Source organism: Dendrobates tinctorius, unplaced genomic scaffold (assembly GCF_039654945.1).
Source record: "Dendrobates tinctorius isolate UK_male_01 unplaced genomic scaffold, ASM3965494v1 ptg000184l, whole genome shotgun sequence".
In the NCBI taxonomy this organism is placed as follows: domain Eukaryota; kingdom Metazoa; phylum Chordata; class Amphibia; order Anura; family Dendrobatidae; genus Dendrobates; species Dendrobates tinctorius.
This window is the reverse complement of record NW_027361851.1, coordinates 7,833,003-7,849,617: the sequence shown is the minus strand read 5'-3', so window position 1 is coordinate 7,849,617 and position 16,615 is coordinate 7,833,003. Positions and strand designations below refer to the sequence as shown.

The 16,615-nt window shown below is 45.7% G+C and overlaps 1 protein-coding gene across 1 annotated transcript in view; it reads right to left on the bottom strand.

Moving 5' to 3' along the window:
• SPHK2 (sphingosine kinase 2) overlaps positions 1–16,615 on the bottom strand; it is an 83,566-nt gene that overhangs the window by 63,028 nt on the left and 3,923 nt on the right. The window contains exon 2 of the mRNA XM_073552088.1: positions 11,891–12,612. Coding sequence (XP_073408189.1) covers positions 11,891–12,305 — 415 coding nt within the window. The 5' untranslated portion in view covers positions 12,306–12,612. The remainder of the gene's footprint in view (positions 1–11,890; positions 12,613–16,615) is intronic.

Below are 16,615 nucleotides of genomic sequence, written 5' to 3'. Positions count from 1 at the left end.
CCCTCACAAGGGATGGAACATAGTTTCATCTTAGTCTGTAAGTCCCCAGGCCAACATTTAAGCCACAGCGTTCTTCGGGCTGCGTTTGACAGGGCTGCCGTTTTGGATGACAACCTTACCAAATCAGCCGAAGAGTCGGCTAAGAAGCCCACCGCTCCCCTTATCACGGGAATGGATTCCAGGATCTTCTCCCTGGGTGTACCTTCCCTTATCTGCTTCTCTAGTCAGTCCACCCACACCATGAGGGCTCTGGAGGTACAAGTTGCCGCTATCGCTGGCCTAAGATTTCCTCCTGCTGATTCCCAGGTGCCCTTGAGGAAAGTATCTGCTTTTTTGTCTAATGGGTCCTTTAGAGTACCCATATCCTCAAAGGGGACTGCAAATTTTTTCGAGACTTTGGCGACCGCCACGTCTAACTTCGGGGCTTTGTCCCAGGACGTGGACGCTTCCTCGTCAAATGGGTATTTTCTTTTAAGGGAGGGAACCGTGGAGTTCTTTCAGTCTGGTCTCTCCCGTTCTTTATTTTATCAGGCCCTGTACATTCTCGTTTAGCGGGAATACTCTGCGTCTCTTTTGGCCTAGTCCCCCGAACATTATGTCCTGGACTGATCTATCTGGCCGAGGGTTTGCTACCTCCATGGTAGACCTTACTGCTTTTACTAACATGTCTACCTCATCCAGGAGAAAGCAATGACTACCCTCTGTTTCCTCATCTGAGGATGACGAGTCGGTGTCTCAAGTATGTGATGTAACTTCCCCCGACGTCGAGGCCTCTGACTGGGAGGCTGCTAATGTGTCCCTTTTCTTTCCCCTCTCTTTGTGTTTTAGGGATGAAAGGGCACTTTGAAATTCCGATCGGATTACCGCTCTAAGATCCGAGGCGTAATCCGGGGTTTCAACACAAAGAACTTCCTGTATGCAGGAGTCGCAGAGTTTTTTATCCCAAGCTGCTGGTAGCGGCCTGCTACAGGTGGGGCATTCCCTGTTCTTTGTCTTTTCTTTCTTCTTTCCCTAATAGGGGAAAGAAGTCTATCATAATGGGGGACATTCACGTAGATCACTTACCCCATTATGCGCGGTTGCAAATACTGGTTCGGGAGGTGGATTCGGATCCCTCACGGGCTGATCCACAGGAGGTGACTTGCTCCTCGCAGTCGACTTGCTCCGCTGCGCGGAGTGGCTACAGGATCGGCCTTCTCGCCCGTCCTGTTCTTTTTGCCGGCGATGGTGCCTGTGCTGCTGCATTGGCTGCTCCTCGTGCTGGTCGCTGTCCTCCATGTCTATAGGACGCTTCCAGCAAGGAGCAGCTCCCACGTTCTTCTTTTCAATCTCCTGGGCCCTGACGTCACCTCCTCCTCCCAGCCTGCCCGCTGTGCCCCGGGGAGTGCGCAATGCGCATGCGCCGACCGCGGGCACCCGGAAGTAGTCATTCCATTTCCGGGGCAGCACCATATTGGTACACCTCTGTACCGCGCGCTGCCCCCTCGGGTACCGGCGTCCCCCCAGCCCCATTCTCCTTTCCGGAAAGGCGGCTCGGTCCTCTCCCGCCCCGCTCACCCTGTACAGCCCCTCGGCTACAGCGGTGGCAGCTTCAGGCACCGACCCTGCCACGGCAGGGGCCTCCCCGCTGCCAGGACTACGAACGGGACAGCCCAGGCTCCTCATCAAAGGTAAGCTTGCCGCAGGATCCACGGGTCACCTGTCAAGGACAGGAACCCAACTGGGGGCAGAGGAGAGGTGTCGCCTTTTTATCTGTAGGTTCCTGTCCTTGATGGGCGGACCCCCTCTCTCCATGGTGCCATCATGGGTGAGAGAGATACTTAGAAGACTCCTTGGATGGATCTTGTGACTTACTGAAAGGGTGGCTATATTGGTCACTGATATTTTCCTGAAATGTATTTTTGCACATTTTGCATTGTTGGGTTAATATTCTCAATATGAGTAAAAAAAAAAAAAAATAAAAAAAATTCTTATTTCTTGCAAAATAATTCTACGCACACAGATATTCTAAGAAAGACAAAACAGCACTTTTACTTTCTTATACCATCAGGTTTTATTAACCTTGTGGACTGACCGTCAGCACTGAAGATGTTCAATAATAAAATTATTGTATATACTTGTGTATAAGCCGACCCCCCTATTTTTGCCACAAAAAACTGGGAAAACTTATTGACTTGTGTATAAGCCTACGGTGGAAAATGCAGCAGCTACTGGTAAATTCCAAAAATAAAAATAGAAAAATATTCAGGATTGAGAGTCCTCAGTAGTTGATACCTTTTAATGGCTAACTGAAAAGATGGTAATACATTGCAAGCTTTCGAGACTACTCAGGTCTCTTCATCAGGCTAGACTAATACAAAATCTAACACGGTACAAAGATATACACTCACTGGCCACTTTATTAGGTACACCATGCTAGTGACGGGTTGGACCCCCTTTTGCCTTCAGAACTGCCTCAATTCTTCGTGGCAGAGATTCAACAAGGTGCTGGAAGCATTCCTCAGAGATTTTGGACCATATTGACATGATGGTATCACACAGTTGGCGCAGATTTGTCGGCTGCACATCCCTGATGCGAATCTCCCGTTCCACCACATCCCAAAGATGCTCTATTGGATTGAGATCTGGTGACTGAGGAGGCCATTTGAGTACAGTGAACTCATTGTCATGTTCAAGAAACCAATCTGAGATGATTCGAGCTTTATGACATGGCGCATTATCCTGCTGAAAGTAGCCATCAGATGCCTGTTCTTAGCTGAGAGGAGTGGTACCCAGTGTGGTCTTCTGCTGCTGTAGCCCATCTGCCTCAAAGTTCGACGCACTGTGCGTTCAGAGATGCTCTTCTGCCTACCTTGGTTGTAACGGGTGGCAATTTGAGTCACTGTTGCCTTTCTATCAGCTCGAACCAGTATGCCCATTCTCCTCTGACCTCTGGCATCAACAAGGCATTTCCGGCCACAGAACTGCCGCTCACTGGATTTTTTTTCTTTTTCGGACCATTCTCTGTAAACCCTAGAGATGGTTGTGCGTGAAAATCCCAGTAGATCAGCAGTTTCTGAAATACTCAGACCAGCCCTTCTGGCACCAACAATCATGCCACGTTCAAAGGCACTCAAATCACCTTTCTTCCCCATACTGATGCTCGGTTTGAACTGCAGGAGATTGTCTTGACCATGTCTACATGCCTAAATGCACTGAGTTGCCGCCATGTGATTGGCTGATTAGAAATTAAGTCTTAACACACAGTTGGACAGGTGTACCTAATAAAGTGGCCAGTGAGTGTACATCTTTCCTGTATCAAAAATAAAAATAGATACCAATAAAAGCAAAATTGAGACATCAGTAGGTTAAATGTTTTTGAATATCCATATTGAATCAGGAGCCCTAGATAATGCTCCATACAGTTCATGATGGCCCCATAAGATGCTCCATACAAAACACGCCCCATATAATGCTGCACAAAGGTTAATGATGGCCCCATAAGATGATCCATAGAATATCATCCCATATATTGCTGCTCCATCAAGGTTATGGCCCCATAAGATGCTCCATAGATTATGCCCCCATAGGGTATGTACAAGCTGCGGATTCACCTGCGGATTTTTCCATGCGGATCCGCAGGTAAAACCGCAGGTAAAGTAATCTGCGGATTGGCCAGCGGTTTTCCCCTGCGGTTTGACACCTGGCCAATGGAATAGGTGTCAAACCGCAGCGGAAACCGCAGAAAGAATTGACATGCTGCGGATTTCAAACCATAGCTTTTCAGCAGGGAAAAATCCGCAGCATATGCACTGCGGATTTGAAATACCATTGACTAACATGGTACTGTACTAGGTCTGTGGAACTGCTGCGGATCCGCAGAGGCCAATCCGCAGCGTGTGCACATACCCTTAGATGCTCCATAAAATGCTCCATAGACTATGCCCCCATATGCTGCCCCCCATAAGATGCTCCAAATATTATGCCCCCATATGCTGCTGCTGCAAAAGAAAAAGAAAATGCCAAACTCACCTATCTTTGCTGGGGGCCAGGTGCCGTCACCCCTCGCTCAGGACCGGCACCTGAGATATTCACCTGTCCTGGGTCCATCGCTGCTCACCGCTGTCTGCTACGTTCTGTGTCAGTGACTGTTCAGCCAGCAGAGGGCGCAGCGTGCACTAACCATGTCATCGCGCCCTCTGCTGGCTAAACGTCACTGACAGGACGCAGCAGACAGCGGTAAGCAGCGTGGGAACGGAGACAGGTGAAAATCGAATATACTTATCCCCTCCTGGCGCGGTCTCTGCAGCTCGGCTTCTCCTACTGTCTCCCTTCCTTACTTCAGCGGTCACGTGGTACCGCTCATTAAACTCCTAAATATGCGCATATTCATGAGTTTAATGAGCGGTACTACGTGACAGCTGAAGGAAGAGACCGTAGGAGAAGCGGGGAGGGGCTGCACAGAAGCATCGGGGGGGTCAGTATGATCTTTGACACCCCCGCCGACCCCCAGGTAATATGACTTGTGTAAAAGCCGAGAGTGAGACTTTCACCCCAAAAATAAATGGGCTGAAAATCTCAGCTTATACACGAGTATATACAGTATTCAACAAAACTACAACTTGCCCAATACAGTATTCATCAAAACTACAAGTTGCCCAATAATTCTGCTCAGTGTACTTACATATACAAGTATTAATAAACTTTAGCAGAGAAAAATAAAAAAATTCCTAAAGCTCGTTATCTTTGGAAATATGCTTTCTATCTGGGGAGCAGACAGTCACAGCCAGGCAGCCTTGCACTTTACCCTTGTTTTTGAGATTAGATAATCTATCTGAAAAATGAACGTTTACATATAAAAGGAGAGATCCTTCTTTCAGGTTGAAGAACAGATCGGTGACCTGACTCTACTGTGGGTTACAGATCGATTATTGCTAATACAACCGCTATATTTCCACAGGGAACCACTGAGATTCGGGTAATCCCGCGATTCTGGAGACATCAGACCCTCAATATTGTTCAGCAAGTTCAGTCTCACGAGATGAGCTTTAGCAAGGCTTTCTTTCAGTCACAAAGGGCAAAAGGGTCAATGTATTGCCTTGACTGAATGGCTGGCAAAGTCCCTTGTTGGCGTCTCTGAACAACCCATCCGTGCCACTCACCTACAGCCACCTGGCAGACAAGACAAACACCCTCAAGATATCACCGCGAGTGTACAGAGAAACAGGGCACATGCATAGTCACACTTCAATCAGTCTATTTGATTTGCAGACAGCGCTTGGCAATTTGCTAGTCCCCCAAAAGCAAATAAGTTACTGAAGACTTTGAGACCCCCATTTTTGACTGGGGACCCAGCAGGTCACAATTCATTCAGTATACATTTATCACCACACTGATTAGGTCACAGCAATGCGTTCAGCCCCCTCAAAAATGCACTAAAGAGCAGCACTCCAAGCCTGTGGGAGTGCAGAGAGTTGCAGCAACACACCACACCAGAGGGAGTGCAGAGAGCTGCAGCAGAGATAGCAACACATCACGCCGGCGCGAGTACAGAGAGCTGCAGCAGAGACCGCAACACACCACAACAGAGGGAATGCAGAGAGCTGCAGCAGAGTCAGCAACACACCACACCAGAGGGAGTGCAGGGAGCTGCAGCAGCGACAGCAACACACCACACCAGAGGGAGTGCAGAGAGCTGCAGCAGCGACAGCAACACATCATGCCGGCACGAACGCAGGGAGCTGCAGCAGAGAGAGCAACACACCACACCAGAGGGAGTGCAGGGAGCTGCAGCAGAGAGAGCAACACACCACACCAGAGGGAGTGCAGGGAGCTGCAGCAAAGACAGCAACACACCACACCAGAGGGAGTGCAGGGAGCTGCAGCAGAGACAGCAACACATCATGCCGGCACGAACGCAGGGAGCTGCAGCAGAGACAGCAACACACCACACCAGAGGGAGTGCAGGGAGCTGCAGCAAAGACAGCAACACACCACACCAGAGGGAGTGCAGGGAGCTGCAGCAGAGACAGCAACACATCATGCCGGCACGAACGCAGGGAGCTGCAGCAGAGACAGCAACACACCACACCAGAGGGAGTGCAGGGAGCTGCAGCAGAGAGAGCAACACACCACACCAGAGGGAGTGCAGGGAGCTGCAGCAAAGACAGCAACACACCACACCAGAGGGAGTACAGGGAGCTGCAGCAGAGACAGCAACACATCATGCCGGCACGAACGCAGGGACTTGCAGCAGAGACAGCAACACACCACACCAGAGGGAGTGCAGAAAGCTGCAGCAGAGACAGCAACACACCACAACAGAGTGAGTGCAGAGAGCTGCAGCAAAGACAGCAACAAACCACACCAGAGGGAGTGCAGAGAACTGCAGCAGAGACAGCAACACATCACACCGGAGGGAGTAAAGAGAGCTGCAGCCGAGACAGCAAAACATCACGCCGGTGCGAGTGCAGAGAGAGCAACACACCACACCAGAGGGAGTGCAGGGAGCTGCAGCAGAGACAGCAACACATCACACCGGAGGGAGTGCAGAGAGCTGCAGCAGCGACAGCAACACATCATGCCGGCACGAACGCAGGGAGCTGCAGCAGAGACAGCAACACACCACACCAGAGGGAGTGCAGGGAGCTGCAGCAGAGAGAGCAACACACCACACCAGAGGGAGTGCAGGGAGCTGCAGCAGAGACAGCAACACATCATGCCGGCACGAACGCAGGGACTTGCAGCAGAGACAGCAACACACCACACCAGAGGGAGTGCAGAAAGCTGCAGCAGAGACAGTAACACACCACAACAGAGTGAGTGCAGAGAGCTGCAGCAAAGACAGCAACAAACCACACCAGAGGGAGTGCAGAGAACTGCAGCAGAGACAGCAACACATCACACCGGAGGGAGTAAAGAGAGCTGCAGCCGAGACAGCAAAACATCACGCCGGTGCGAGTGCAGAGAGCTGCAGCAGAGACAGCAACACACCACACCAGAGGGAGTGCAGGGAACTGCAGCAGAGACAGCAACACACCACTCCAGAGGGAGTGCAGAGAGATGCAGCCGAGACAGCAACACACCACAACAGAGTGAGTGCAGAGAGCTGCAGCAAAGACAGCAACAAACCACACCAGAGGGAATGCAGGGAGCTGCAGCAGAGACAGCAACACATCACGCCGGCGCGAGTGCAGGGAGCTGCAGCAGAGACAGACAACAACACATCACGCCGGCAGGAGTGCAGGGAACTGCAGCAGAGACAACACCACATCACGCCTGTGGGAGTGCAGGGAGCTGCAGCCGAGACAGCAACACATCACACCAGAGGGAGGGCGTGCAGGGAGCTGCAGCAGAGACAGCAACACATCACACCAGAGGGAGGGAGTGCAGGGAGCTGCAGCAGAGACAGCAACACCTCACACCAGAGGGAGTGCAGAGAGCTGCAGCAGCAACACATCACACCGGCGCGAGTGCAAGGAGCTGCAGCAGAGACAGCAAAACGTCACACCAGAGGGAGTGCAGAGAGTTGCAGCAGAGACAGCAACACACCACATGAGAGGGAGTGCAGGGAGCTGCGGAAGAGACAGCAACACACCAGAGGGAGTGCAGGGAGCTGCAGCAGAGACAGCAACACACCAGAGGGAGTGCGGGGAGCAGTTTCAGAGCACGAATCTAAATTGCTTCATTTGCACCAAAATTCAGTACTGCACTGATCAGATAGATGGCATATCCCAACACTTTATAACACTTTTTTTAAGTGGACAACTCCTTTAGGGTATGTGCACATGTTGCGGATTCTGCTACGGATTTTTCCGCGCGGATTTTGCTAAATCCGCAGATAAAATGACCTGCGTTTTACCTGCGGATTTAGTGCGGATTAGCCTGTGGATTTCCCCTGCGTTTTGACATCTGCGGATTCCTATAATGGATAAAAAACAAATCTGAACTGAGAAAGTAAGTTAATGTGTATGCACAATGTAAGTGCATATTAACACATGACCATTAACCAGAGAAAACAAAAAGCAAAAAACACAAAAATCCTGAACTAAAAAGTAAAAACTATACTGCAAATAATGCATAAAGGGTAGTAATAATAATAAGGGTATTAAGTAAACATAATTTTGATCAAAATAATGTACAAGCCATCCCGCCACGTCACGGCAACCCTTGTGGGACAGTCCCTACTCTAGTATTTAAAACCTTTTCACTTGCCAAGTGACGTGAATGTGAATAAGGATCGAGCGGCTGAACCACTAGTAACAGCTTAGGCCAGACTGGATGGCTTTCCCAGCTCAGAAAAAGGGCGGTCACACCCATATATGCACTGAATGCACAATGAAATGAATAAAAAACATGGTCATGTGTTAATATGCACTTACATTGTGCATACACATTAACTTACTTTTCTCAGTTCAGATTTGTTTTTTATTCATTTCATTGTGCATTCAGTGCATATATGGGTGTGAACGCCCTTTTTCTGAGCTGGGAAAGCCATCCAATCTGGCCTAAGCTGTTACTAGTGGTTCAGCCGCTCGATCCTTATTCACATTCACGTCACTTGGCAAGTGAAAAGGTTTTAAATACTAGAGTAGGGACTGTCCCACAAGGGTTGCCGTGACGTGGCGGGATGGCTTGTACATTATTTTGATCAAAATTATATGTTTACTAAATACCCTTATTATTGTTACTACCTTTATGCATTATTTGCAGTATATTTTTTACTTTTTAGTTCAGGATTTTTGTGTTTTTTGCTTTTTGTTTTCTCGGATTCCTATAATGGAGCAGGTGTCAAAACGCTGCGGATCCGCACAAAAAAATTGACGTGCTGCGGATTTAAATCCGCAGAAAATCCACGCGGAACAATCTGCAGCATGTGCACTGCGTTTTTCATTTCTCAAACTTTAATGGTACTGTACAACGCAGCAGAATCTGATGCGGATCCACAGCAGAATCCGCAACGTGTGCACAGACCCTTATTGCTCACTGTTGTGAGCTCATCTGTTCATTCACCTTTTGTGTCCGAGGATCTCCCTCTTCTGGTGAAGGAAGGTAGTGAGGCTGATTTGGATGAAAGAAATCAAACACCTGATCAGGTGGATTGTGACTGGGTAACAGGAACTGCAGACTGGATATAAGGCAACCGACGCACCCTTCTGAGTGGCTGGTGATTTCTCTGCTGGATTCTTGGAGACCAGTCTGATTCCTGCTTCCTAAAGACAAGTTTTTGCTCTGCTATTGAATGTATCAGTTTTGGTTACCTTGTTTTTTTGAGTTCAGCCATCCCCGGCCGGGGGTGTGCTGGATTCTTATTCCTTGTTCAGTGTTCTCTTTTGCTCTGCTTTCAGAATATTCTGAGTGCTGACATAGGGTTTGAAGTCTAGTGACTTCAGGGTCCTTTTTGCTTATCAGTTGTGTTGGTAATATTTTAGCAGGGTTTTCTCGGATTGCAGACAGCAGCTTTTCTGTCCTGTTCTTTTTAGTTAGGTTGAGCAAACGATGGGGCCCAAGCTATCTTTCTATCTGTGTTAGTGTTTCATCGTCATTATATGTTGGGGGCTGCCTATTGCTTTGGGGTCTGCTCTGGGGCAGTCAGTTTTTCCCTTTTCTTTCTTTATGCTTATTTAGATCTCCGGCTGTGACGATGTGACTAGGATCATCGTAGGAACACTCCACGGCTACTGCTAGTAGTGAGATAGGATTAGGGGTCTGCAATCCGCTAGTTTCCAACCTCTCTGATTTTCTGGGCTGAGCTTGTGTTTTGTTTTTTCCTCCTCGGTGACTCAATCATAACAGCTTACCCTACATTACATATTAATTATAGGTGTCAGCAAAAGTCACAACCCAAGGAATTTTAATAACATTGTGGATCACGAGCCATAATTACATATTAATGATATAACCGCCACTTTCTTTACATGGCACTGCAGGTTGCTGCAGATTAAGTATTTCTGTACCACCAGGCAATAATAGCTAGGCATCAGACGAGATGACCTGTACAGACCACACTGTTCCGTCAGTCGCGTGTGCTCGGGGAACTCAAAGAATCTGCTTTTTTCAAAGATGAGAATACGAGTCCTGGGCTCCAATCCAGAAGAAAGAGCACATCAATGCCATGTTCCACCCAGAGGCTGATTCAAAACTTCCCACGGCCCAAAGATTGCTTGCAGGGAAAGCTGGGTCAGCATAAGCGATAGCAGATGAAGTCTGAATAGATCCTTTATGAATACTTTATCCAAACAACCTATTGATTTATAAAAATCGGTCAACATAGATACAGTACATGCATACATACACAGTACATGCATACAAACAGTACAAGTGAACATACATACAGTACATCAAGATAAAGCTTGTTATTTGAAGGGGCTTCAATGAAATGTTATACATAAAGACAGACTGAATTATGTCGAGTTGCATTGTGTCAGAGTCCAGGCCCATGAAGACAAGCATATAAATTGGTCATATGCCATCAAATTTTTAATCGTATAGCACACTGACCCATGTTTTTGAATTGGGCTGTTCAGATTAATGATTTTTTTCATGGTCCAACTGTCCGTGAAAATAAAAACGCAGCACACACCACTTACATCCAAGTCTCAGATGAGACTCACACATTCAAGTCTATGGGAGCGAGAAAAAAAATATATTAGATCCCACATGAAACAGAGTGGCATCTGATTTTTACAGATACATTGCTACTAACACTAGAAAACTGATAATTTACATGTTTTAATGTAGTTGTAAAACAGCACACAGACGTAAGAAACAGACATCTGCAGAAAATTTGAGAAAAAATTGTCCAAGTTTTCTGGATGAAGCTTGGAAGATTTTTCATACGCTCGTCTGCAGGCACCCTAAATGGTAGCTGTTTGGGAGTTTGCCTATATGTTATGCTGCCTGAACTGGTAACTAGTTCCCTTTAGACCAAAACCAGGAGTGGATTCTAACACTGAGAAAGTATAATGGAATTATTATTTGCACACACTCTTCTGTTTTTTTATTTAAAAGCTTTATACCACTCATGAATATAGCCATTTCCTGTGTGAATTTAGTCCATTCTCACATTATAGCAATTAGCAGAATACATAGCAGCATAGGAAGAAATAAAGACTCCCATGGATCCACCCTGCTTAGCTACACCCATGAACTAGTCTCATTACAGCATGCTCTGAGAATTACCACTTCCTAGGAGATTTGGTAGGCCTGACGACATTAACTTCATAACAGCAGAAAGAACTATGAGGCAATGACACGGCAGAATGTTACCTACCAACTGTCTGTTACTATGGGATTATACTTGGCAAATCAAAAAGCAGGCCATCCTGCCAATACGGAATATGGATATGACAGCAGCGCTCCATAGGGAACGTTATCATATTTAGTTTTCGCTTAAGTGCCAACAGTGCTGCCATGAGGCCCTGCCTCTGCCCAGCATTAGAACAATGCTTTGCATTAAATGGTTTGTCCAGTCTATGCAAAGTCTGCAGTCCCTCTATGTGACTGAAGACTCCTGAGTCATGACAGTGTGCACACTCTCTCCCCCCCGATTCCCCGTGCGAGTGAGCGGTTACGTGACTTTGCATACTTGATGTTAAGTGCTGAATGGTCTCATACTGCTTCTCAAACCAGGAGAGAATTGAAAGAAGCTGGATGAGACTAGTAGGCTTGTGACCCACCATGTGTACGAGGCATACAGGGATTCGGGACAGTGTGCGAATCAGCAGGCTTCAATTACAAAGAGGGACTACAGACTTTGCTTCTTAAACCAGGAAACCCCAATAAACTCCATATTGCACTTAAGATAAAAATAAGATCTACAGATTCAGCTAAATCATAGTGAAAGGCTTATTAGACCCCTTTTATAGCACAGAAGAGATCCAGCTGGACAGAACCCAATTTCAGCCGTTACCTGTATCACTTGAGATTGGCACTCCTTGAATAAGACACTTTACTGCCGTTGCCCACTTTTCAGCAATGACTTGGTTCTGGTCATAATTTGAAGCTTCGTCCACTCTAAAAGTATGCACCATCCTTTGGCGGGTACGTGCTGAGCCCATTGCAACTTTCTTCTTCTTCAATGGATATGAATAGATTGAAAAATAGGCATAAACCTCACTGGAGCCACGACTGCGCATGGTATGACATCCCACCATGTCAAGGATGGGTAGTACTGTACGCTGGTCATCCTCAGGTTTAGGAACCAGTCTCTGGATGTGGAGGCCTGTAGGTGTCAGACTAAGTGCATAGCGAATACCTTTGGATGGGTAGACCCCAAATTCTCCATGGAGTAGGGTTTCAGATGACTGCTTGTAATCTTTAGACATTTTACAAGGGTAGTACGTGGTCGTGGTCCAACAGTGCAGATTCAATCATACATTCATGTAAGGAAAGCAGAACAAGTACATGAAACGTAGACTGGGAATGCATAAAGGCAGGATTGCCAACAGTCACAGCCACGAGCACGTGGTAGAAATCCTTGTACCCATTATAGTTTCTGGCTATTATAACTAGAAATCTTGCCTGTGAAGCTGTCTATATAAAAAATGACTAAGTCAACTTAGAAAAATACCACGCTAGGCCTTTAAAGTAATCCAGAGCTTTAAAGTCTTGCAAGTCCATTCAGGTGAAAGGCTGTGGGGGGAGAAAAAAAAAAAAAAAATTATAAGCATTTAAAATACACCGTGACTAAACTATCACCTTATCCATAGACTACATGAAGAAAAAGTGCATACGAAATAAGCAAAATTAAGACCCTTATTAAAAGGAGTAAAAGTTATTTAGTAACCAGTCCTAATTATCTATGCAGTGATTTCTAAATGTATTGTATTGCCTCGTACGAGTGCTGTCCATGGTTTTTAAAGATCACACGCGTACTACATATGATATTCTATGGGGCTGTGTACTTATCCAATTTTTTCCTCAAACCAAGTGGTCTGTGGGAAAAAAGGGAGGCATATCAGATTTTGATCCAAGGGTTTGATAAAAATCAAGTCTGTGAATCTTCCAAAAGATGTAAGTCTGTGGATCTGTGAAAGAAATAGGACCACACTGATGACATGAGAGTGGTCCAATTTTCACTGACAGAAAGGAGAAGCTGGAGCTTTTTCTGTTTCTCTGCACTTCCGTGAATAACTGTTGCCACCCTGATCAGAATAATTATTATTTATTTATACAGTCATATGTTAAAGTTTGGGCACCCCTATTAATGTTAACCTTTTTTCTTTATAACAATTTTGGTTTTTGCAACAGCTATTTCAGTTTCATATATCTAATAACTGATGGACTCCATTATATTTCTGGATTCAAATGAGGTTTATTGTACTAACAGAAAATGTGCAATCAGCATTTTAACAAAATTTGACCGGTGCAAAAGTATGGGCACCTCAACATAAAAGTGACATTAATATTTCGTAGATCCTCCTTTTGCAAAAATAACAGCCTCTAGTCGCTTCCTGTAGCTATTGAGTTCCTGGATCCTGGATGAAGGTATTTGTGACCATTCCTGTTTACAAAACAATTCCAGTTCAGTTAAGTTTGATGGTCGCCGAGCATGGACAGCCCGCTTCAAATCATCCCACAGATGTTCAATGATATTCAGGTCTGGGGACTGGGATGGCCATTCCAGAACATTGTAATTGTTCCTCTGCATGAATGCCTCAGTAGATTTGGAGCAGAGTTTTGGATCATTGTCTTGCTGAAATATCCATCCCCTGCGTAACTTCAACTTTGTCACTGATTCTTGCACATTATTGTCTATTGACTGTGAAAGTAGCAACTCACGTCATCAATCCCATTTCTCTATACTTTCTGCTGTAGAAGTTAGGGACACATGTGTGGCTGCAGCCAGTCACTGGCTTAGGCTTATCGTCACTTCAGCCACTGTTCAATTAAACAGCATTTGGTACGTGCCAAAAGGAATTTGCAAAATGTAGCAGGTGTGTGCACATAGTAAGTATTTGCTGAAAACAAAAATGTGTATCGGCAGGAAAAACGTGTTTTTTGATGATTTTTAGGCTTTTTTTGTTAGTTTAGAATGGGTGAAACACTGCTTTTTTAGGCTAAGCCTTTATTAAAAAAATAAATAAAATGAGGAAATGGACACCCTTTAATATACCGTAATCAGTATACAACTAAGATGGTAGCTCCAGCCCCAGGTGACATTTCTTCTGAGATCAAAAGTGGACAACTTATTGGCTAAACAATCTTGAAAATCCCAAGTCCATTCTGTGTAATTAACCTTCAGACTTCTCTTTATGGTGTTGGCACTCTGGTATTATGACACAGGATAAACAGGTAATTGCAAGATAACCGAAAGAATTATTGATGAGGATTATTAAGCCTAAAGTCTAATAACAGCACATTCTGTACTGAAAAGGGGGCTCAGGACAAAACACAATGTAATATGTTTCCCTGATCAGTCAAGACTAACAGCATTCTCAAGGGGGGGAAGTTAGGGGATAACCTCCCAATCGCCAGGGGTTCGACCACTAGGACTCCCATCGACCCTAAAAATCTGAAGAGCTCAGTGTGAATGGAGCGACGGTCGATCATGTGCCCTGCCGGACAATTTATTCTTTTGGGGGTTCTGGCGACCAGATAGTGCAGCGCTGCACTATCTCCAGTGGTCTTAAGACCAATTACAGATCCAGTCACACGGGGCTATTCAGAGCTCCAGTATTTGGGATTGGTGGAGGTCCCAGCGATCAGGAAGTTATCCCCCCATCAAAGACAGCAGAGACCTTCTAAGTCATAAAGTGAAAGACAAAGCACACAAGTATTCACTATCATACGTTTACGTCCAATAATAGAAATGGCAGGTGACGTATACGCATATCTCGCTTTAGTAGGGAAACTATATTCTGAGACACTGTGGCCAGTGAAACATCTCCAGGAAAAATCAAACAAATAGGACACCACAGCACACACTCCGTGTAGAAAAGCCTTCTTCAGATTGTTTTTTCACACAACTGATTGCATGCCTAAACGTACATACATCCTGGCTCACAGCGGCGGGAGACCGGAGCGGGTCAGACGTGTGATTAATGTGCTCATGATGACTCAGTGCTGAAATCACAGTAACCTATTGTCACACCGGGGTGAAGACGGGGCATAAACACATCGTCAGCATATGTTATTCGGCAACAAAAAACGTGGTTGTTACACAACGTATAGACCCGAACATACTGCAAAGAGGAACCTGCAGAGATCCTCATGGACCAGACAGAGCTACTGACTCATTAGACCTCTGCGCACACTGCAGCACTAGGAACAGGAACTCCATTTCACAAGGAGCAAAAAAGTTTATTTCCGAAGGCATTCTGGAAAAAACATTTTTCAATCACTCAACTTAGCATTGTAGACAGAGGTTCTCCAGAGCCAATGTGATGTCTGTGGAGGATGAGCCAGTGCTACAAAGATGATTTCACTTACTCAACATAGAGCCAGTGCAACCTCTCGGCTTGGTGTTCAGACAGCAGGTCCATAGCAGGCAGTCTCGCTCCAGACGGGCGCAAATAGCAGCAAAGCCCAGATGTGAGGATTTGTCAACCAAATACTGGAAAACATGTATTTGGAAGTCGCCTTGCTACACTTGTAAGGAGAGCTTTAAACTAGAACAACATGGGAAGGGAAGCAAAAGACCAGAAAAAGCCATACACCTGACAAATGCTATTGAGAACTCTGCTATTAGAAGTGGAAAGGAAGAACAAAGACAAAATAATCTAACTAATACAAATATTGGAGAAAGAGAAACCAATCACAAACTAAAATGTTTCTATACTAATGCACAAAGCATGGGCAACAAACAAGGAGAATTGGAACTACTAACACAGGAAAAGAAATATGATGTCATTGGAATCACTGAAACTTGGTGGGACGATACACGTGATTGGAATACAAGGCTAGAAGGATACAACTTATTTGCAAGAAACAGACTTGATAAACGAGGAGAGGGTGTCACATTGTATGTTAGAAACGCGTATATCTGCACAGAGATTGAAGCTTCAGAGACTGGGAGTTCTGTGGAAACTGTTTGGGCAAGAATACAAGGACAGAACAATGGAAAGGATATCATTGTAGGCATTTACTACAGGCCGCCTGTGCAAGCTGAAGATATGGATGAACTCTTTATGCATCAAATGGCCAAGTTCTCCAAAAAATATGACAGTTGTCATGGGAGATTTCTTATCCTCTCTTGCCGACAACTTTATCTTCCAAAAGGTAGGGGAGAAAACAAGGGGAACTGCTACCTTGGATCTAATCCTTATAAACAGGGAGGAAATGGTTGAGGAGGTAAAAGTGGCTGGGACCCTAGGAGGTAGCGACCATGCTATTTTAGAATTTTGGATAACTAGAGGAGGAAGACCTGTGAAGCCTCAGACGTCAAGGTTAGATTTCAGAAAGGGAGATTTTAAGGGATTCAGAAAGAATTGGAGGGATCCAATGGCTGGATATCCTTAAAGACAAAAATGTCCAGGAAGGATGGGAAATCTTGAAAAATGAAATTCTCAAAGCACAATTGTTAACAATTCCGAAAAGAGGGAAGAATAGGAAGCATTTAAGGAAGCCAGGATGGATGAACAGAGAACTTAATCACATGCTAAAAAGGAAGAAAAAAAATGTTTATAAAATGGAA